Source organism: Leptonotus elevatus, chromosome 10 (assembly GCF_054856555.1).
Source record: "Leptonotus elevatus isolate MCC_2025b chromosome 10, RoL_Lele_1.0, whole genome shotgun sequence".
Classification (NCBI taxonomy): Eukaryota; Metazoa; Chordata; class Actinopteri; order Syngnathiformes; family Syngnathidae; genus Leptonotus; species Leptonotus elevatus.
The window spans coordinates 13,465,113-13,489,021 of NC_141248.1; the positions used below are offsets into that span (position 1 = coordinate 13,465,113).

Genomic DNA, 23,909 nt, shown 5'->3' on the forward strand with positions numbered 1-23,909 from the left:
GTCCTTTCCTTTTCTTTCTTTGAAAAAGTAGAATGCACTCGGGTCATTGCCTCATCTGACCTCTCCTGGATTTAAGAAGTCTTACCTGAACTCTTTATCCTCATTTATTGCCCTTCTCCTGTTGAATGGGTAAAAACAACATATATAAAAAAAAAAAAGGCAGCATATTCTGCTCAAATGTTAAGCCAAATTGATTAAAATTATAAATGTCTTTTTTTTCTGGACCAATTTGTTTGTTTTTGGTTTTATACACATATGTATATATGTATTGAAAATATTAAATGAAAAACATGAAAAGCGTGAAATGACTCAGCGAGATGTAAACTGTCCTCGTAACATTTCCAATGAACGCTCACGATGACGGTTATTCAAGTTTTCTGAGACAGTTCAAAGGCCTGCTGTGGGAATGAGCCCGTGGGACTTGTGGGATGTGGCTGTGGGCCTGTCTGGACACATCAAACCCCCTCCCTCCCCTCCTAACTAGAATGGACTGAGGAGTGATCCCTGTGCATCTGACCAGCTATCCTCATGTGCCGAGAAGAAGAAAGCTTCTCTTCTTTTGTTCTCCTGGAGTGAAAGCCAAACACACTGACTGGCATGTTTGTCTAACTCTTCCTCTGTCCATCCGTAGAGGAGTGAGGACGATCTGGAGATGAAGGGGGAACATCGATTCATGAGGAGGACAAAAGGACAAGCCCTCCACTAACTTTGGTGGTACTTCATTATACTTATTTTCTCATGTTGTGTTTTGTAGCCTTCTTGATTTTAGGTGTGCTTGTTTTGTTTGTTTAATTATGCTAATTCTGATTTGATCATCTACACACCTTTCTGTCATACTTTCAATGTGCAAGTAACTCGTCTCTCTGTTGTTGTCATTCTAGCCTATATTTGTGCTTGTCTTATTGTTGTGCTGTTAAGTTTAGCGCTGATAAGATAAGAAACCACTCAAACTGAAGCAAAATTAGCAGAGCGAAAGGTGTGACTCGAGATTAAAATACATTTGAAAGTGACATTTTTAGTCTAATCTCCACTTCAGTTTATTTCTACTCTGAACTGTAAATTTGTCGACCGCTATAAATGTCAACAAAGCCATTTTGTACAGCATTGGTGTCCAAACTATGGCCCGGGGGCCATTTGCGGCCCACCATCCATTTTTAACTCGCCTGGCATGAACTAAAAACGACACCTGCTGCTACTAAAATGTTTTTATATACTGTATAGATTTTCTAAATATCCAAAGATGCAAATTGGCTTTTGCTGTGCTTGACCAATTAAAGTATAATCATTTCAAAGTGGCCCTTCCGTCCTTAGTAGAGCAAATATTTGTCCACAAAAAAATGGCTTCAATGATTCAATAAAAAAAAAAAAATGCTGCTAACTTTATAACTGAAATTCTATTTATGAAATTAATGTATGAATGAGCGTTTGATCGAGTGGTAAAAAGCGCACGACCTTCCACTCCATCAACCTAATCACCGGCACCATATAACTTTCTTGACACACACACTTTGTGTAAAATTTCAGACCGCGGCAAAGAGAAACTGTTGCCCGATGACAACAATCAGCGCACCAAGATGGAGTTCAAGTGGGCCAGGAGGTCCAGTGTGACTGCAGGATGCAATGGTAATAATCACATTAATCGTAATAACTAGAATACAGTATGTTTTTAATTCTTGAACAATAATGACTCAACTCAATATTATTTATAAAGCACTTTAAAACAACCATCTCTGCATACAAATGTACACTGAATAAATGCTGTAAAGACAGGTCAAATAGATAAATTATTATGAGTAAATAAAATAAGTATCATCACTCATATGTCCAGGTATGACTGTATTTCTATTCATCCTCGTAAATCACAATGACACTTGTGAGGCATTTTGAGAACAGTTTTGTGGGCTACCTTGGGACCTGCGAGTATCTCATCTCGCTGACCCCCGACTGTTTTGACAAAATCCTAAATGTGTCATCACTTCATCACAATGCACAACTGGCCCTGCATTGTTTAAAAACGAATTGAGTATCAAATCAGAATTCATGAAAACTAGTGACGACCAAATCTTCTGTTAATACCATTGTTTAAGTCATTTTACTAAGGTTGGTGGGGAAAAAATGCTTGTGATATCTTATAAGTTAAATAAAGTAGCAAAGCTCAGGTTTTCCGACAAAATGAAAAGAGCAAATCCATTTAGCAAGAAATATGAAGTACACTTTTACTTAATTACAATTTTAAGGAAAAAATGGTTAGCTCAGTGAAGCATAATACATCCCCAATTTCTACACTGCAAAGAAAAGTCGAGTTACAAAGGTCACGTCATGATCAAGTTAGGAGTTATGCAAACAAAAACTAACCCTCAACTTTGACCGAATGATTAAATATTGAATGGTTATAGTCATTCAAGGGTTATCTCATGGTCGCGAACCCAACACTCTTTCAATTGAGTCGCATTCATGTTGCGCTGTTCAAGCAAGCGCATTAATAATAAACATGTTACATAATCAATGATGAATACAAATCATAATCTTTTCCTTTCGCTGACTAATTCCACGTTTGGGTTCGTGCGTGTTTATGTGCATTTGAATCACACTCGCGGCTGCCACTGGACAGCTGTACTCGGAAGATCATCTAGTCATGAATAATTAATCTTGGCTTTGAGATTAAATCTGCCCGCCTCCATCCTGCCAGCTCATATCACTGCTGATATTTCCACTTGTTGCTTTTTCCACGACGGATTCTTTGCTACCTGTGCTCACAAACGCAAGTGTGGTTTCAGGACTTTATCAAATATATAGTAATAATTAAAGGGGAAGTCAATGCAAAAATAAATAAATATTGGCAATAATATGTTCTATACAGCCCCACCAGTCTAAATACGGTATTCTGGTTAATATTGTGTTAGCTAAGCAGCAAAATCCAGCCGTTTTTATCAATATCAGAAGGCGGCCATTTTGCCACTTGCTGTCAAGTGAAAATGACATCACAGTTGCTCAGGTCTCAGGTAACAACCAATCACAGCTCAGCTTCAGAAAACAGGTGAGCTGTGATTGGTCATTGCCAGAGCCCTGAGCAACTGTGATGTCATCTTCAGTCGACAGCGAGTGGCAAAATGGCCGCCCCCTGCTATGGATAAAAACGGCTGGATTTTGTTTCAACTCATATTCCACAAATGTAATATTAATCAAGATGTCATGTTTACACTAGTGAGGTCACATATAACATATATTTGTCAAGAAATGTTTAACATTAAATAGAATGCAAAAAAATAATGATTAAGGGGATACTTCACCTTTTCAGCAGTAAAAAGTTAACATTTGGTGTATAATTAATTCGATATTTTCATTATTTATCACATCCAATTAATGCTTTTAAAAAACACATTTTGCCACTTGCTGTTTTCTGGGTTTGATCATGTGACATTCATAAGCTGAGCCGTGATTGGCCGTTGCCTGAGCACTGAGAACATGTGATGTCATTTTCAGTTGACAGCAAGTTGCAAAATGTGTTTTAAAAGGTACATAAAAAATAATTAAAATATCAGATTGATTATCGACAATTTTTTTTTACTTTTGACTGCCGAAAATTGCTAAATAAGACATAGTATAAAGTTTAAATCATTGTGACTCCTTCTGGTGTGTGCCACTTGGCCAAGCCAAGCTGCTTACCAAAACAGAAGCAGAGTGTAAAATCATATTGAGAAAACAAAGGAGGGTTGTCAAGAGAAGGCAAGAGAGGAAGAAGAGGCGGGGCTAGGATTTAGCTGCTGTGTTATCCCACTCTCATCTCATACCCCCCCACCCCCGCCTGACTCTCTATCAGCCCCTCAAGTACTTACGGCCCCTATCATACTCTTTGCTTACTATCTGGCCACAGTGAGCTCGAGTGTTTAGACCATTTTTGTCTGCATTTTATTTTTGGAAAATGACAAAGGGACGATCTTTATGTCTTTTTTTCTGGAGATTACCGCCGGAATAGTGTACATGTGTCAGTGTATATCTACCACTATGCTTGCATTGGATTGGACTTTTGAATGTGCCAGTGGCAAAGGATGGTCATGAGAGGGGGTCACCGGCAACGGGGATGCGGGTGTCAGCACCTGTTTCGAAAACTGCTCCGTAAATGTGGATGCTGCTTTGTCCAAGTGAGAGGTATTGTACATGCCTCAAAAACTACATCTGCTTCCTTATCTTTATTTACATTCTTATCAGATTTGTTTTATCTGTAATGTTGTTGTTGGTTTTTTTAAGTTTTACTTGATCATTTGTTGCTTACATACCAGCTCTAAAATGTGATATTTGGATTAAATAGATGTTTGTCATTATATATATATTAACATTTAAAGGAGCTAGCTGTACTATAAACAATAATTCTCCACCAGTGTGCCTTGAGAAATTGGCTCGAAAATGTTTTGATTTGTTTTTATGTGCCTTGGCTCATGAGGTAAAGGTTGGGAAACACTGTTATAGAAGATCTGAACAAAAAAATATCAAATATCCCTATTCAAAAGGTTTTATTTACATTAGCGAGCTTCACTGTATATATATATATACACAAATTAATATACATTATCTGGTGTTTTCTTCTGCTGTATAACATTGGTAATTTTGTATACAACTGTGTGTGTGGTAACCGAAACTAATACTGCTGATATTGTCGCAGTTGTTTGGATCCAAAGCAACTAAACACAGACGCGCACCAACATGCATATGCACACAAATACACAAACGCTCATTTTGTGTCATCGCTGCCTTGACCCTTAAATCCAGTGTTGTTCCAGTTGCTCACAAAGTGATTACAGAGCCGCTCTGTGTGGATGGATGCTGAAAATGAATGATTGATGAAAATTAAAGCCTTGCGGGAGAGTCTCTACGGTATATGAACGCAATTGGTGGTAAACCAACCATTAGTTTGGCTAACCAGGAATACTGGAATGATCACTATCAGTAAAAAATAATAATAAACTGCGACAATTTATTTATTTATTATTATTATTATTTTATTTTTACTTCACCCAAAAATATTAGTTGGTACAGCATTTTGTATTTGGTCATGCCACTTTTTGTTGCTAGGTAGATTTTTTTTTTTGTCAGTTTGCAGACCAAAAACAAAGACTAGAAAACAGGTGGGCCGTGATTGGTCGTTACCTATTTCCTCAGCACATGTGAGGTCATCTTCAGCCGACAGCAAGTGAAAAAAATATGTTTTAAAGGTATTCATTTGTTCATGAAAAATAATGACGTTATCAAATTAATTCTGGACAAAATGTAACTTTTTTACTGCAGTCAAGTATCTCTTTAAAGTTGTTTTTAAAAGTTCTGAATGGACTACAGCATCTGTCAATTGGCTCCAGATTTGAACTTTGTTCTCCATGCTGATATGTTTATTTGTCGAATATTTAGGCAAGTAAACATGCGTCACACATTGCATTCTGACATAAAACAGGATGAAAAAGTTCAAAGGGGTGGACATTTTTTGCCGTATTTTCATCTGGGGATTTCATCCGCTGTGTTGAAAAACACGTGAGTTCCAAATAATACATTCATAGCAAATCAAATGCCATTAGTTCTTGGCAGAGGGCTTCGCTGCGTGCAACTGTAGTCTGCGATATGTTATATTTAACCATCCATTTCACCCCCTGCAAACGCTCAACAGGAATGCTGTGCAAGGATTTAGTTTTAATGAGGATTTCATCTATTAGTCTGAGCAAAATATGAAGCGGACGTCAGTCATCATCAGCCGCCAGACGCACGTGACTTAGAAATGACACGCGGAACGTCGTGCGACGCCTCTATCTCGTGCTTAAACTCGGCGAGATGTTTAAGAAGCATCTCATTAAATGCCGCATTTTGTCCTTTTGACCATTTATAGTCTTCTAAAACAAGTTTCCCTCATTAGAGCTGATAAAACGTTTTAGTTTTGAGCGAATGTTTTAACGCATTCTCAGATTCCCACGCACGCATAATCAGTGACATGTAAGGTATTTATATATGCTGAATCCCTTGCGATTGTCCAATGCAAATAGTTACTTATTATATCAGCAATACATTGGTATTCTATATGACTAACTAATTAACATATCACATATCAACTGACAAGAGGACCTGGCAACTCTCACAAATCAGCTTTAGTTTGCCTGGCTGTTTCCCTTTAGAGCCTGCATGCGAGATTGAAATCCCAGCGCCGGTGCCTGCGTGCACTGCTGTCACCCTCGGGTCCGGATAGACGTCCAGCTGTTGCTCTGTGGGAAAATGACCCGTTACATAAGCTCCTCAAACAAACACTGACTTGCACCTCAGCAGCCATTCGGACATCGCAGTGGCAAGACGATATGCTGAACAATCCTATTTTGTTGTGTTGGACGAAGTGGCCTTTGATGAGCTCTGATCGAAATCATACTGGACATTTGGGAATTCCTCAAATGTATGTCCATTTTCAGGTTCAAGTCAGTCAATGATGAGTGTGGCTTTATGTATTTATTAGAACTGACTGACCAAGATACAGAAACGACCCAAGGTCTATTTGTTCTGGTCAGGCTTACTTTTTATGAGATCCAGTTGAATAACTGATACTATCAAAAACTCCCAGAGAAAGAATTTGTTTGTATTAGTCTTGAAGGTGAATCCACGTGGCTAAAGTTTAGTGGAGCGCAGTTGTTTGATGTTCAGATGAAGATTTCAAACGAAAACATGACAAATATGTGCGGACCTTCACCCAAACGTTCTTTTTTCTTTTTTTCTTTTTTTTTTTGAGAGAGAGAGCTCAGTATTGTTCATTCGGTAATTTTACCGATTCGACATGTCATCATCATTGCTCTCTCTTTTTTTATTTTTATTTTATTTTGTATGTGCGTGAGAATGTGTGTGTGCATGTGTGTGAGTATGTACTCATTAATTCACCTAAAACCTATTAAAAAATCCCATACTGTTCACCTAAACCGAATACTTCAGAATCCAGCTAGAGTCGAGAGGTTGTCAGGAGACCTGAGGAAGGATCAAAGAAAAACCCAAACGTTCTTAACTCATTTACTGCCATTGACGGCTATAGACGTCAAAAATTAATTTAAACTATTTCTATTAGTTTAACATTTTTTTCCACTTTTGTTAACAAGAGTATGAAAACCTAGAATTTTGTTTTTACATTTAGAACAGATATAACATTTGTGATTAATTGTGAGTTAACTAATGAAGTCATGCGATTGATTACGATTAAAAATTGTAATCGCCTGACACCCCTCATTTTTAATAATCTTTTATTTTTTTATTTTTTTTATTGCGTCAGGCGATTACAATTTTTAATTGTAATTAATCGCATGACTTCAATAGTTAACTCACGATTAATCACAAATGTAATATCTGTTCTAAATGTACAATACAATTTCTAGGTTTTCATACTCTTGTTAACAAAAGTGGAAAATATGTTAAACTAATAGAAATAGTTCAAATTAATTTTTGATGCCTGCCGTCAATGGCAGTAAATGAGTTCATCAAGGGTTATGACATCAGTCTAAGTCGTTTTTCAAAGGTGGACTACAACTTTTTTCCTATAATATTTCCACCATCGAAGAGGATGTTTGTGCTGTGGGATATTGCTGGCTAATGTATACCCATCTGCATTTGTACTTTCCTGTTCGTATGTTCTCTTGTTCAATGACTGTGCGGCAGTTTGGACAAATGCCCGGCCCACATTTTCACTGGCTTCTCGCAGGCTTGTCATTGTGATTAAAGCTTACATAAATGTGCTGACAGGGAGTAATGGCTTATGGCAATATATTCCCGGAGACCTGGTGGATGACATGTTAATGTTAGGGTTCTTGATGGAAACGCTGCGAGTGAAGATTCGATGACACGACACAATGTATAAGATAAAAGACGGGAAAGAAAATCCAGCTGGGGGCATGACAGGATCACCTTTTGTAGTCTTGATGAATGAAAATGATGCACTGAGATGAGACTGTTTTGAGGTTTATACTTTCACGTGAGTGTGCTTTTTTATTAGTGTTGCAGTCATTAGACAGTAGCAAACTTACATTAAAACTGAGGATGTAAGCCAAATTCAATTCAAAGTTTGATTAACATTACCAGTCAAAATATCTTTCATTTCGTCTTTACTGTTTTAATCATATACGTAATAGGAATTATAAATAAGAAAAAAATAATATTATTTAAAATAAGTCATTTCCCAAACTGTATTGTGTCTAAAGTGCAAAATTCTTGAATATCACATTCTAAAATGAAGTCTTGCCAGATTCTGAAAGAAATCCTACACATTGTCACTTGAACTTGAACTACTTTTGAGTTCAGTTTTTGTGTAGTTATACACTCCAGTTCCCACTTGCTTTGCAATACATACTAAAAACCAGGGGTGGCATGCAATTAAAAACTTTTTGATAGTAATGAATCACATGACTTCAATAGTTTACTAAAATGTAATCAACATTTTTATATCTGTTCTAAATGTACAATAAAATTACAGTTTTTTAAAAAAGTTTTTATACGCTTGTTAACATAAAAGTGGGGGAAAATTATTGAAATATGGCTGCATCTTTTAGTAATTGATACAGCAATTTCATCATAATACATAAAATTGAGTTAAAATTAAAAAAAATATGTATTGTACTGTAAAAAAACGAGTGTGTTATTGATTTGTGTTGAGGTAATTTTTCTGCCACTAGACGGCGTAATTGCATTTGTAAGACGTTGGTGACCGCTCAGTGCATTTTTCTTTTCATATGAAGAGCTATCTAGTCTTTAACATGAAGTAAATTGTGAAATTCTGCACACCCCAGTCTCCACAAATATATGCATTATTATTACATTGCGACTGGAATTCCCCCAGTACAGGTTTTCCAAGCAAGGGGCGGTCATTAATCGCGCGTAAAAAAAATTGTGGCATTAGAGGATTTTTGAATTAATTTAAAATTCACGCACAAATTTTGACACCCCTACTAAAACCCCAAATTAATTACTTAAACATACATTATTATAATTATTTTTTTAAGATAGAACTGCAACTAGTTCTATCATGCATGTCAGTCAGCTATTGCATATCACTACAGTATCAGAAACAGGACCCAAAAAAAAGGAACTGTTTCTGCTGCATATATTTTCAAAGTCTATGACAAATATGTAGAGTCAAAATAACGTGTCGAATTTCCACCTGTGATTTGGAACCCTTCCTCACGAGAGCAAGTCTGTATTAGTAATTAGAATTTTGCAACGACTTAAGTTTCAGTTCGGGCTCAGCACAGGAAATTGAACATTTTTGTGCAGAAATCTGTCTGAAGCTTGTGACCCGAGAGGACAAACTCCCACAATTGACCGCTCTACTTCCCGCAGCAGAGTCCTACTCAGTGGCGACCGTCGACGGTACCATTAACCCGACGCTGGGCCCGGCGCCCCACCAGGCCTCAGGCAGCTCCAGCCCCGGAGGATCACGGCACCCCGTCAGCGCATTGAAGAAGTGGCTCACCAGTCCGGTCCGCAAGCTAAGCTCCGACGCCAGAGGAGGAGCCGGGCGGGTCGACAAGCAGGTGCGCGGGTCGGACGGGAAACGGCGGCCGTGGCTTCTTTCTCACAGTGGAGCTCAGCTGAGACCTTTGGACCTGCATGACGGCGACTTCATGATCCTCTCCTCTGCAGATGCGGTGGGGTTTGAATGCCACGAATATGCGTATTTATTCAGATGAAACGTTTGAAGGTAATGCTTGTGTGTTCCTGCACAGGTATCGAAAGATGACCTGTTGAGTCACGAAGCTTCATCTCCTCTGCAGCCTTCCAATCAGGGTGACTTATCGGACCTCCTGCAAGGCGGAGATGCACTAAGTCTTGTAATGTCTCTATTATAACATTACAGGAAATCAAACAATACCACATAGGGCTTTTCTAACTTTAGATCTTTTGTAGTTGATAAGGTGATGTTAGTCAAGGTGACTTCAATTAACCGATGACATATTTTCTTTTTTTTTTGCGCCTTTCTAAACATAACCCTGTGTTTGTGTTAGTTTAATGTACTGAGGGCCCAATAGCTAATTAGAGCTGCACCTAAACACAAAAATATGCAGCATCCAATTCATTTTCTTCTACTTTTTGTAGTTTTTCATACTTTCTTTTTCTTACAGTTTTAGATCTTTCTGCCTTTCTGTCAAAATTTCTGACATTTTTGGCAGTTTTATGGAGATGTCATTTTCTGCCTCTCTTCTTCCTTATTTGGACATTGTATGGCTATTTATTGACATTTTTTCAGCCTTTTTTGCTATCAATTTTCTGACATTTCTGGCAATTTGATGGTCATTTTCGGGATTTTTTGTTTTGTTTTTGGACATTTTATAGTTACTTTTTGAACGTTTTCTTTTCTGCCTTTATTTTTTAATGAATTTTTTTCCAAAGACATTTTATGGTAATTTTCTGCCTTTCTTCTTTTGTTCGGGACATTTTATGGTATTTATGTTTTCTTTGCTGTCTTTTTTCCAGTTCTCTGACATTTTTGACAATTTCTTGGACATTTTATACTTTTCCTCTTCCTTTTAGACATTTTAGGCATTACCTTTCATCTTTTTTGAATATTTAAGTATTCATTTTTATTTTATAGTTAATTAATTTAAAGACAATTTTATCTGAAAAAGAAAAAAAATATGAAAAAAAAAAAGAATTACTACAATTTTTTTGTTTAGAGATCCACAGGGAGCCACTGGAGAGGGACTAAAGAGCCACAAGTGGCTCGAGAGCCGCAGGTTGCAGACCCCTGAACTACACGGCATAGAATTCTATTCCCGACAACTCTCAATGTTTCATATTTGACTTTCAGCACAAATTCTTAACCTTCCCTGAAGTTATTTAAATTAAATGGAGCTTTTCTTCAGCAATCAAATCCCTTACTTATTCAGGTTTCATGTCCTAATGATGATTTATCATAATACATTCAAGCAAATACTGAGAGTGCTCAGGCTATGAATCACAAAACATGCAAACACTGAGCAGCATTTACATGTGAACCGCTTCATATTCTCTAATTGTGCCAAATGCACATTTCACCTCTGTCTGGTAACCCTAAACTGCACTGAGAGGTTTATGGGAGTCGACTCAATCCTGCGGGCTTTTTGCGACAGCATCTGGATGTAATCAAGCGGCCAGTAAAACAGTCAGTGTTGGGAAGGGGGGTGAGGGGTTTAAATCCAAGTTAGAGCCTAAAGGCGAGGTGAGATGCAGGCCGATGGATGTTTGTGGGGTTTGTCTCCCCTTTTGCAGATATTCATTCAGAAAAATGGACATTTGTGAGGTCAGGGGTTACTCACAATATCTGTTCTAGCTCGTTCCAATGGTGTTTCGTGGGAGTCGGGTTCAAGGCTTTCCACAACAAGCTCAACCAAGTGTGCCCTTCAAGGAACGGAAAATGGCCTTAGTAAGATGAAGAGACAAAGAGGGGAAGTCAAGTCAAACATTTTCTTTACACTAATGTGTTCTATGTGCCCCCACTAGTCTAGACACGGTCCGATTAATGCCGCATTGGTGGAATATGAATTAAGCAGAAAAATCCAATCCGTTTTTGTCCATCTCGGGGGGCAGCCATTTTGCTTTGTATAGCCACTTGCTGTGGACTGAAAATGACATCACAGTGACTAAGAGCTCACGTAACGAGCGTCACGGCACGGCTCACCTACTTTCTAACTTTGGTCATTTGGCGGTCGCAAGCTGAGCCCTTAGGCACTGTGATGTGGAAAAGTTGACACGCAAAGAGATGGATGAAAACAAAAAAATTTGACTCGTCGGGGCACATAGAGCATATTGTAAAGAACATTTTATAAGACTCATGGGCAACGAAAATCTGATCAATTCATTGTATTGATTAAGAGGTGCATTTAAATTATGTTGTTTACAAGCACACTCTTTGTGTTTATCTTAGCATTTCATTCCTTTATTCCTCCTGCCCAATCCACAGACCAAATGGTGCATTTGAAATACTTTAACATTGGTACCTTACTTTATCTCCGAAAACGTCAATTGACGTTAAGGACACGCCCACTGTATACCGCCAATAACGTCAATTGACGTCAACTACGTTTTGTTTTTTTCTCAATGGGCAGTGCAACGTCGTGTGCAGCGCTGCTTTGTCAATGGGGTTGTGAAATCCCAAAACACCCACTAACTGTGGCCATCAGATGGAAGATGGTAGTATCAAATAATTACATGAAAACATGGCGGATCTTAGGAAATAGAACATTTTCAAGGATGACGTGATTGATCAAAGCGTTTGTCACATGAAATCTAATTCGCAGAGCGCCACTAACCCGTGGGCAGTATTTTATTTTGAAACGGCCTAAAACGGGTCACAATACCGCCTATAGGGGCTAAACAAAAAATATTATTGTCACTGCTGTGCAAAAAAATTATCTTTTCACAAAAAGCTTGTTTTCTTCTTATTTTCGCTAGATGTCACTCAAATTACGTATTTTCAAATGGTGGATCCTATAGAACGGAATACGGTAGAACCATACTTTCTTTCTAATGAAAGAATGGAATCCAATCTTTCATATGGTATCCACCATGTTTCTGTAGTTATAGCACACAATATTGTGTTTGCCTTGAAAGATGAGCGAAATTGGCTTGCTCTGTAGGGGTTGTCTTTTTGGTTAACGTTTGGCAGGAAAATAGTTAATTTAAGAGTTTGATTTGTTCCACAGCCACAGACTTTCGGAACTCAAAATGCTCATGTTCTCAAATCATCTTTCCCACTTGAAATTAATGAAAATATAATTATTAATCCGTTCCAATGCCCCAAAAAACTATTTTTTTTTTTAATTTAAAAACTACTCTACAGTATTGTGCTATGTAAAACATACAGAAATAATGTAATTAAATAGAGTATAATAAAATTTTATACTATTTATGCATCATGATAATTTAGTGGACATTGTGCTGCTTATTCTGGTGCCTTGGCCACCAGGGGGCAGTATAATTCATATAGCCATAGTACACGTGGAGTAGATTTGGTTATGAAACGTTGAAGGTCATCTCATCTATTAGCTAATCTTAGTTGTTTTTTTATGCCTGTGAGTATTGTTATACATTACTGTATTCTCTTTCTCCATGTATTTTGATCGCTTGAGTTTAAATAAAAGGTGTTTACAGGTTACAGCTAACGAACTTGGTGGTCTAGTGAAATCCTCAATGTGTATTTATTTTAGTGTTATGTTTAGTTTTGAAATTAAATTCTAATGGGTGTGGCTTGAAGTGAGTAATTGGGTCTTTTTTCTTCTTCTTCTTTTTAAGAATTGCTCACTATCTGACAAATGTGAAAATTGCTGCCAGCACTTGTAATTTAAATTTTTGCTAGCAGCTCAAGACAGAAAAAATGTCAGGTCGCTCAAGTTACCATTGTTTTTCCCGAACAGTGAAAGCGGCCTAAAGCCTTATTGTCGTTGAGATAACATCATTTTGAAGGACAGTTGCACTTTTAAATGGCAAAATGTCTGGTGGGTGAGGATCCGATCAAACAGCAAAGTGCAAATTTGACCTATATCGTGACTTAACAGAAGGATTACGCAGCGGTGTTCAGAGATAGAGAACAGAATGTAGTGAGACTGCAGTATGTCAAGAGGATTACAGTCAAATTCACATTAGATTAGACCACTTTTAGGTGACGAGGGGGCATTTGTTATATAACGGTGTTACCTCCACCCACCGCTAACACCCCCCCCCCCATCCTCTTTGACAAATCACCACCACCATCCATCAGACCCCATGCTACTTTTCTATATTTCTCACATCTACAAATCTCCCTTAACAGCTGCAAGATCCACCAGAAAGTGTGTAATACTTTCTTTGGTCATGACTTTCCAAAAGCGGATCAGCAAAAGTGCTCCTCTAATGGTGGTTGAAGACTATTTGCAGCATCACCTAATAATTCCACGCGCAGGACCGCAATCAAAACTTTGCAAAACTCAAATTAGGTTCCCCTTTAACTCATTCACCGCCATTGACGGCTATAGACGTCAAAAATTCATTTGAGCTATTTCTATTAGTTTAACATATTTTTTCCACTTTTGTTAACAAGAGTGTGAAAACCTAGATTTTTTTAATTGTACATTAAGAACAGATATAAAATTTGTGATTAATCGTGAGTTAACTAGTGAACCATTAAAAAATTTAATCGCCTGACGCTCCAAATTTTGTATAATCTTTTCTTTTTTAAAATCGCGTCAGGCGATTAGAATTTTTTATTGTAATTAATCACATGACTTCAATAATTAACTCACGATTAATCACAAATTTTATATTTGTTCTAAATGTTCAAAAAATATATTTTTTCGGTTTTCATACTCTTATTAACAAAAGTGGAAAACTAATAGAAATAGTTCAAATGCATTTTTGACGTCTATAGCCGTCAATGGCAGTGAACGAGTTAAAAGTTACAGTGCATTTTAGGTTGCTCCTGAAATTCCACCCGAAAGCTGAATATCCCAAACTTTTTGTGAGTAGTATAAATGAACATATTGCTGACCAGAATGTGTACATTTTCATTTTAGAGCTACAAATCCAGTGTAAACACTCTGGATGAGGAGAACAGCTGCTATGTGACCGGAGATGCTGGGAGCCAGTTGTCTGTGGCTGTGGACAGCGAGGAAGAAAGAAACATTGCCTTTGAGAAGAGCTTGTAAGTGTCTCCCATTTGGGGGAAAGCATCAAATGCAGCACTCAGAACAACTGTAAAAAGATCCCTGAACTGACCTAAATCTTTTCCTATTTTAAACAACAATATGTCGCTCGTCATTATGGCTTGTATGAGAATATAACCTCCCTTGTTTCCATGGCCATTCCGTGTCATCTACTTGAGTGATCTTTAGCATTAGTAGCGCGTTTGTTGGACTTGCCTGAACACGTCTCATGTTGTGTTAGCAGACTCCTCACTGCTCAAACAAACTTTTGAAGCACACTAAAGTGGGCAATGTTTATTTGAAGACAGCAAACGCCTTGATTTGTATAGCTTTTTATGTCATCGGTTGATAAATGCATTTTTATTATTTGAGTTGGTTAACACAGTGGTTTAAAAGTACACCATTGCACAACTATAGTTGGAGCCCTAAAGCAGGGGTCGGCAACCTTTACTGTCAAAAGAGCCATTTTAGGCCAATGAATAACCAAAAATCTGTCCGGAAAACATTTGAAGATTGTGATAAAGGAAACAGTGTGCTAGTGTTAGTCTAATGTACTGAGGGTCACAGACACTGCTAATTCGAGCTACGTACACCATGGCAGAAAAATATGCAGCATCCAATACTTTTGAGACTTATTTTCTTCTACATTAAATCTTCCATTTTTGGATTTGTATTTATTTATTTATTTTCAGACCTCATTTTTCATACATTTTCTGCCTTTCTGTCAAATTTCTTACATTTTTGACAATTTTATGGACATATGGTAATTTTTGCCACTTTTTCCTTTTTGAACATTTTATTATTTTTATTTTATTTTTTATTCTTTTCCCTTTTTTTCTGCCTTTTTTGCTACCAATTTTCTGACATTTTTAGGGGGGCATTTACATTTTATGGTAATTTTCAGGATTCATTCTTGTTTTTGGACATTTTTAAGTGACCTTTTTTGTTTTTATTCCCCCTGCCTTTTCTTAGATAAATTTTCAGACTTTTTTGGGCAATGTTGAGTACATTAAATGGTAATTGTCTGCTTTTTTTCTTCCCTTTTTGGACATTTTAAAGTAATTTTTTTAAAGTTTTTCATCCCACCTTTTGTCTCTCTTTTTCTGAAAACTTCCAAATTTGGATTCTAATGACATTTTTTACCCCGCGACCCTTGTGTGGACAAGCGGTTAAGAAAATGGATGGATGGATGAAAAAAAAGTGTTTTAATTTAAAAAAAAAAAAATAGTTATTATTTTTTAAATCAAAATCTTTCATTCATTTAAATACAATAATATTTTATATTTTATCCAAAAAAAAAAGAAGATTAAAATGTAAAAAAAGAGAGCGAAAAAAGGAGGCAGCCACAGGAGAAAGCCGCAGGTTGCATACCTCTGCCCTAGAGCAAAACAACCCAATTTTTACAATTATTTGGTGCTGATGATTTTGAACGGAAAGATTCATGCTAAGCTATGCTAACCTTCTCCTGCATGCGGCTGATATACAATAATGAATTAAGGCGGTTTGTTGTGTTAATCTTCTCAATCTCCACAAACAATTTTTAGTATTCTTTGTAAAACTTGCATATTTGTTGTATCAAATTTACTCAAAATGTATTTTTCTGCTAGGTATGTGCTGACAGAGCTGATAGAGACTGAAAGGTTGTATGTGGAAGATCTTGGACTCATTGTACAGGTACAGTATAACTCGCTTCCAAATAGGGATAGAACTGATTTAACGACTTTACTCCTCAGCGACAACATTTAAAGCTTGACATCAGCTAATCGCTAAAATCTCATCTTCCAATTTAAAACAGGACTTTCAACTATTAACGCTCTGTAAAGCAGCGAAATATCCGACCAGTTGTATGGTCATCTGCAAAAAAAGATGCAAGTCTATCCTGAAAAACAATAAAAGCACGAGTGAAATAAAAATAGTGGAACTTTTATTTTTGTAGCCTAGCAACAATGTACTGTCATTGAGAGATGAGCCAGGCCGAAACGTCGAAAAGAAATGTGCAGGGCTCCTACTAACTAAAACAAATAGTTACCGTGTGCGTATACTCTATGTATGCTTTTGTGTAGGGCTATATGGCAATCATGACCAATCAGGGCGTTCCAGAAGACCTTAAAGGGAAAGACAGAATCGTGTTTGGAAACATCCATCAAATCTACGATTGGCATAAGAGGTGCCTTTTTCCAACTCCACCAATTTGTACTTATTTTTTGTGTTTTTGTCACTGGGTTGCCTTGACTGACCTTTGTTTCATAGTTATTTCCTGGGTGAACTGGAGAAATGTGTGGCTGATCCGGACACCTTGGCCCAGCTCTTCATCAAACACGTGAGACTTTTTCTCAGCATTTTCTTTTTGAGTTTGTCTCAATACTTGACATCCATACATCCATAAATACAGTCAAACAAATAACAATTCCATTTAATCTCTCACCCATCCAATTAAACTCATTCACTGCCATTGACGGCTATAGACGTCAAAAATTCATTTCAACTATTTCTAGTAGTTTAACATTTTTTTCCACTTTTGTTAACAAGAGTATGAAAACCTAAAAAAAAAAAAATTCTTGTACATTTAGAACAGATATAAAATTTGTGATTAATCATGAGTTCGCTATTGAAGTCATGCGATTAATTACAATTAAAAACTTTAACCGTCTGACGCGATAAAAAAAAAAAGATTTAAAAAAATTACGGGTGTCATGCGATTAAAATTTCTAATAGTAAATAATCGCATCGCTTCCCTAGTTAACTCTTGATTAATTACAAATTGTATATCTGTTCTAAATGTACAATAAAAAAAATTTTAGGTTTTCATACTCTTGTTAACAAAAGTGGAAAAAAAATGTTAAACTAATAGAAATAGCTCAAATGAATTTTTGACGTCTATAGCCGTCAATGGCAGTGAATGAGTTAACTATTTACAGTGTAAAACCCCTCTCATTTATTTACCCCCCCCCCCACACACACACACACAAAAAAATAGCGCTAATGGTGCATTTGCATGCGTTAACCCTCTTCGCCTTCTCCCAGGAGCGTCGTCTTCACATGTATGTGGTTTACTGTCAGAACAAGCCCAAATCAGAGCATGTTGTCTCCGAGCACATCGAGACCTTCTTTGAGGTGAGAACTTGAATTCCTCACGAATGGTTCGCACGGCGTTGCATATTTGTCACCGCTGTCGCGTGTGTCACCTGCCAGGATCTCAGGCAGCAGTTAGGTCACAGGCTGCAGCTCAACGACCTGCTGATCAAACCCGTCCAACGCATCATGAAGTATCAGCTTCTTCTCAAGGTCTGCACCTTTGGTTTACTGCGTCTTCTTGTGGCTTTTATGTTGTTTTTGATGCTCTCTGAGATCCGTGCAAAGGTAAAAAAAAAAGAGGCTACGACAATTCTGTTTGTTTGTCATCCTCAGGACTTTTTAAAGTATTACAGCAAAGCAGGACGGGATGTTGAGCAGCTCAAGGTATTATTGTAATAACTCCCCCCCAAAATGTATTTTCATTAATTAATTAATTTATTGATTGATTGATTGATTGCCTCCCAGAGGGCAGTGGAAGTAACGTGTTTTGTGCCTAAACGATGCAATGACATGATGAACCTGGGCAGGCTGCAAGGCTTTGAGGTAAGAGAAACCTGCACACACCCATGTAGGTTCAGGACGTGAACATTATGGCGATGACTCTGATGGTTGTACTTTTTTTTTTTTTTTTTTTTTTTTCAGGGGAAAATCACAGCCCAGGGGAAGCTCCTCCAGCAGGACACTTTCTCTGTGAGCGAGCAGGAAGGCTGCTTCCTGTCCAGACCTAAGGAGAGGAGGGTCTTCCTGTTTGAGCAGCTGGTCATCTTCAGTGAGCCGATTGATAAGAAAAAGGGCTTTTCATTACCTGGCTATACTTTTAAAAACAGCATAAAGGTATAATATATACAGTATATTGGACAGGTATTATTATATGTCTCTGGTTGTATGATGAGCTTTTATAAAGTACACTTTTGCTATGTTACAAATAGCATAGACAACACAAATCATTCTTGTGATTTTTAAAACAATTTTTTCATATGAAGTAATGTAATTAGGAATACTGCCTACTGTCACCATCATAAAAAAAAACTTTAGATAATCTGTTGCATAATATTGTTAAGGGCATATTGTAGAAAACATTTTATATATTTTTTAACAGTAAATGGTAAAAACAACAAAACAATGTGCTTATTGCCTAACATTCTGTCAGTAACAGTCTACCACTTTTTTTCCAGGCTGATACCAATACCAAGTACCGATACCACTTTGATACATATACCCCCCCCCCCAAAAGGCAGAACATTTTAAAGAAAGACCTATGTTTCCCAAAATTGAATTTTTCATTAAAATATCATTAAATTAATGGCAATTTTCTATCCTTCAAATTTCTAATTCCTAAAATGGCCATAAGAGAGCAGACAATACGAGTATCGGTACTTGCCCATCCCTACATGTTTTTGTTAGTTCTTTTATGGCAAAAAAGGTACAAAAACCAGATAAGAACCAAGATGAACACGTTAATCGTGTGTTGCTAGTTGAACTGACTGACTGAAATTTTATACAATTGAAGGGTTGTATAGAATTCAATATTGTTCAACCTTGGGCGGTGTTTGATTTTAACTCATTCACTCCCAGCCATTTTCACAGAATCAATCCCCTTCACTCCCGGCTGTTTTACTGGATTTTGACAGATTTTGCAAGGCCCACAGAATATTGTGTTCTATTGCTTTAAAAACATGGAACCCACCAAAAGAAAGACAAGAGTCTCTTCTTATATCAGAAAAAAAGTATATTTCTCTCTGTTTTCGTTTAGCAAAAATTAGCATTAGAATATGGCTAAGTTTCATCATTATTCACAAATCTATTAGGAATTGTGAGTAATTATGGGGGGGTTTTTTTCAACATGGCCCTGGTTGATCTCCTTTGCTCTGCTGCCACCGGCTGGCCGTTTGTGTAATACCTACCATTTCTTTAACTGTTCTTTGTAGTTGAGAGGCTGCATCAAAGCATTCTGTATGCTTGAGCATTAAAAAATAAAAAATTGGGGAAAACGTATAAAAACGTCTTTGGGACACCTAAAACGTTTCAAATCCAAAAAGCGCTATAATCCTTTACAGTTGAACTAAATTTGACCTGGAAATGTTTCAGTAGTTTTTGACAAATACGCTTCCTGGTTCAATTAGAATTGGTGTTTAAACAGAACTCTGCAACCTAATGTTCAAATTTTTTCATGAGACCAAGATGATAGCAGACAATTTATCAGCACTACCTCACCATTATGAGGAAAATGGCTGCTGAGTGTCCTTAGCAAGTTGAAATAAAAATACAGAGAGACTAGAAGAGTCACAGAAAGGCATTGACGAAGGGGCATATACATGGACCAAACACTTGTTGTGAATTTTGACATACGGCACATGTGCACGCATGTAAAAGTTTCGGAGACAAAGTCCAAGTTCAAAGGTCAAAGGTCATCCTGAAATTTCATCCGAAAGCCTTTCATTTTCTCTCGGTTGCAGGTCAGCTGCTTGGGCGTGGAGCAGAATTCCGGCGAGGGCCCGTGCTTCCTCGTCCTGACGTCCCGCGGGACAAACGGCAGCGTGACTCGCTTCGTCATGCAGGCATCCACTCCGGAAATACAACGAGCTTGGTTCGGCGACGTGGTGCAGATTTTAGAGACTCAAAGGAACTTCCTTAATGGTAACCAGGGCATCATTTTGGACAATAAATGTCATAAATGTGACGTCGATGTGATTATTTCCGCTCCTCGCTCCCAGCTCTTCAGTCTCCTATTGAGTACCAGCGAAAAGAGAGCAAATCAAACAGCCTCGGCAGGAATATGAAGTCTGCGAGCGGCCTGCAGCCTTACATGTCAGCTTCGATGGACCGCCACCAGCAGCTCGGCCTGCTGTCTTACAACACCTCCCTCCCGTCGCTGCATCCGCCGCACCACAGCCCGGCTGCAAAAGCAGTAGGCGCGCAAATGATCTTTTTTTTTCGGCTCAGGCCAGAAACATATAGCATTTTCTCTCGTTTTCACTTTCAGGTTTCTAACCCTTGTGCCATGACGCATCAGGCGGCCCGTCTTCAACTCTCGTCACAGCCGCAGCTCACTTTGGGACCGGAAGTGAAAAGAAGCCACGGGATGGATATTTGTCTGCCACCCTGCAGCCAGCACAGCATGCAGGTGCGCTGCTATCGCTATATTGCGTTTTTTGAAGCAATCGTTCATATGGCTTTTTACTGGTGACCACTTTTTCAGACCGGTACAAGTATAAATACTCTTGAGTAGTTACTGATACCATGTACTGATACTACTAGTACTCTTGATGTATAAAATGATACACATTTCTTATTTTCCTTTTTTACTTAAAATTACATGAAATGGATGGCAATTTTCTATTATCTTTTTTCCATTGTTTCATTCAATGCATATTTGTATAGCACACTTCAATGAAATGAATTGGAATCTAAAATTAAATTAAAAAAATTAAACCTCAGTAGTCTAAACATGACATTCTGATGAACTCATTCACTCCCAGCCATTTTCACTGAAAACAATCCCCTTCACTCTGTTTTACTGGATTTTGACTGATTTTGCAAGGCTCACCGAATATTGTGTTCTATTGCTATAAAAACACGGAACCTACTAAAAGAAATACTGGAGTATTTTCTTTCATCAGGAAAAAAAAGTAAATTTCTATCTGTTTCAGTTTTGTAGCAATTAGCATTGGGATATAGCTACATTTCATCATTATTCACAAATCTATTTAGTAATGTGAGTAAATTGGCTTTCTTTCAACGTGGCCCTGGTTGATCTCTATAGCTCTGCTGCCACCTGCTGGCCGTTTGTGTAATAACTACCATTTCTTCAACCGTTCTTTGCTGTTGAGAGGCCGCATCAAAGCCTTCTGTATGCTCTAGCATTTAAAAAACAAAACAAAACAAAAACTTATAAATACGTCTTTTGGACACTTCAAACATTTAAAATATACATATGTATTCGTTTTTGGGATCAAATGAGTTAGTATTACATTTTTGGAATATGAGTTATGAAGCAAAATCCAGCTGTTTTTATCCATCTCAGGAGGCGGCCATTTTGCCACTTGCTGTCGATTGAAGATGACATCACAGTTGCTCAGGCAACAACCAATTACGGCTAACCTGTTTTCTGAAGCTGAGCTGTGATTGGTTGGTACCTAAGACCTGAGCAACTATGATACCATTTTCACTTGACAGCAAATGGCAAAATGGCCGCCTTCTTGATATTGATTAAAAAAAAAAAATGCTGGAAATTGCTGCTTAACTAATTTTCCACTAACGCAATATGAACCAAAATACCGTTTTTAGACCAGTGGGGCTGCATAGAAGATATTATTCTTGGTTTGGTTGAATGTGGATTCAGTGTAAAGCTATCCAAATATTTTGTGTTGTCATATCCGAGCTCATAATGACCATTGCTCGTATTGTTCAGGTAACATCCGGTAAATCAGATTGTTGAAGATGTGGTGAGTCTGGCATCAGTCATGCTGCTGATGTTTTTGTGATCATCGCGCCAGAGAGGAAATGACACTCTGCTTGCCGTGGTCAAATATCCTCTTGTTATCTCCAAACCTTGTCAGACACGGCCGTTCATTTGTGGCAAGCCGCCTGCCTTTTTTGTTTTATTGCATTCACTCTGACTTCTAAAGTGACTTGAATACTTTTACGGTATGTGCACAAATCCACTGGCATCTTCCTATTTTTTTTTATTATTGTTTGCACTTTGTAAGGAAAAATCATTCACGGCCTTCCGTCATCTTGAATTACTTTGTACACAATGCGCAGCGTACGTTACTATTGACTCAGCAGCATAAAGTGTGTCGTTCCGAATGCTGTGCTTGACTGAAGCAGGTGAAAAGTAACGTTTTTTTTTGTTGATGTGCTGCTTTTGAATATCGTGGTATGACGACGCAGATTGTGGCAATTTCAATATCGCGATATCACGATATTGCCGTTGTTGTTACATCCCTAGTTAGCACAAAATCTTAGAACTAGAACAGCAGAAGTCATTTGAGGTTGTTTTTTTTTACTTCCTCATTAGGAAAGATGTCATTTATTTTCAATTGAGTTGTACACGTCACATTAACAGTGGAAATTATTTAAAATGATTTATTTTTGTCTCAGAATTTGAACATGGGTGTGTAAAAGTGGAAAATTTAACACCTAAGGCTCACTTTTCCTTCCCTATTGTGTTATATGCATGATGTCAGCCATGATGTCATTTTTGGGATATACTGTACTCTATAAAAGAATATTTTCACAGGCCAAGTTGGTGACTTTGGAGATTCCACTCACTTTCATCTTGTGTATTCATTTTTCATTTTGAAACAATCATCAACTCTGAATTTTTTTCCTTCTTTTAGGTTGTGACTGCTGCTTTCCAGGCGACGTCTCTTCATGACAGTCAAACTTGAGCATATCAGACAAAAACAGCAGCATGTGAACACATCTGGATGGAGAGCTTGTCTGTTATCACACATTGAATGCATTCAAAGACATTTTGGTTTCCTCCATACACTAGGCAGCATACATGGGATGTTTAGATGACAACTATTGTTATTAAAGCACGTGTTTGTTTGTTTTTAGACTCCTGCTTTTCCATGGAAATGTCCTCTTTTGTTATTTTTATAATGCATTATTTTTCACATGGGTTCAAAAGGCACCTCAATTCCCCGTCCTCAAATGAATTCAGTTTTGTAAGTTGCATTTAGCATAATAGCTGTGTTTACACTGTGGTGGCCGGTTGAAGCTCAGCCATTGTTAGCTTGCTATCTGAACCAAACACGTTCCTGCTTGTGTCACTACAGAAAGACGAGAAATGGATCGGGGGGGAAAAAGAGTGCTCGTCTGTACGTCTGCCGTATCGTGGCTAGCTCGGAGTTGTAATTGTAGTCCGTTGTTGCTTTCTTTGCTTGGCTTCATGCTGTAAATAAAATCAACAGCGAAAATATTTGTTTTTCCTGCATTGCAAACACATCTCTGTTCTGCAATAAGTTGACATCCGTAATAAAAGAAGTCAATGTCGCAATGTACATTCAGCTGTGCTGTGAATAAAACAGGCATTATTGTTCAGAATGTCCGTCAATCAAATGGTGAGCCACTCCATACTTCCTGTATGACTTGTATTTACAATTCAGGACAATTAAAAAGCGACTTTCCGTTCACTGCAGTTATAAAAGTTTTAGGATGGCTTGTTTCTATTTT

At 37.7% G+C, this 23,909-nt stretch overlaps 1 protein-coding gene across 6 annotated transcripts; it reads left to right on the top strand.

The window, feature by feature from the left end:
- Positions 1–519: 519 nt before the first annotated feature.
- Positions 520–23,780, top strand: arhgef25b (Rho guanine nucleotide exchange factor (GEF) 25b). 6 transcript variants are annotated; one of them, XM_086086641.1, is made up of 17 exons: positions 520–714; positions 1,525–1,623; positions 9,337–9,644; positions 9,723–9,827; positions 14,523–14,650; positions 16,259–16,325; positions 16,715–16,818; positions 16,902–16,971; positions 17,676–17,765; positions 17,844–17,936; positions 18,060–18,110; positions 18,192–18,269; positions 18,369–18,560; positions 20,183–20,363; positions 20,441–20,634; positions 20,710–20,850; positions 23,069–23,780. In XM_086086641.1, exons 2-17 carry the CDS (start codon positions 1,575–1,577, stop codon positions 23,117–23,119), a joined length of 1,902 nt encoding a protein of 633 aa, XP_085942767.1. In that variant the 5' UTR covers positions 520–714; positions 1,525–1,574; the 3' UTR covers positions 23,120–23,780. The 6 variants fall into 6 exon arrangements, with proteins under 6 accessions (XP_085942767.1, XP_085942769.1, XP_085942766.1 ...); XM_086086643.1 differs by having other exon boundaries at positions 9,340–9,644; XM_086086640.1 differs by having other exon boundaries at positions 520–711.
- Positions 23,781–23,909: the final 129 nt, after the last annotated feature.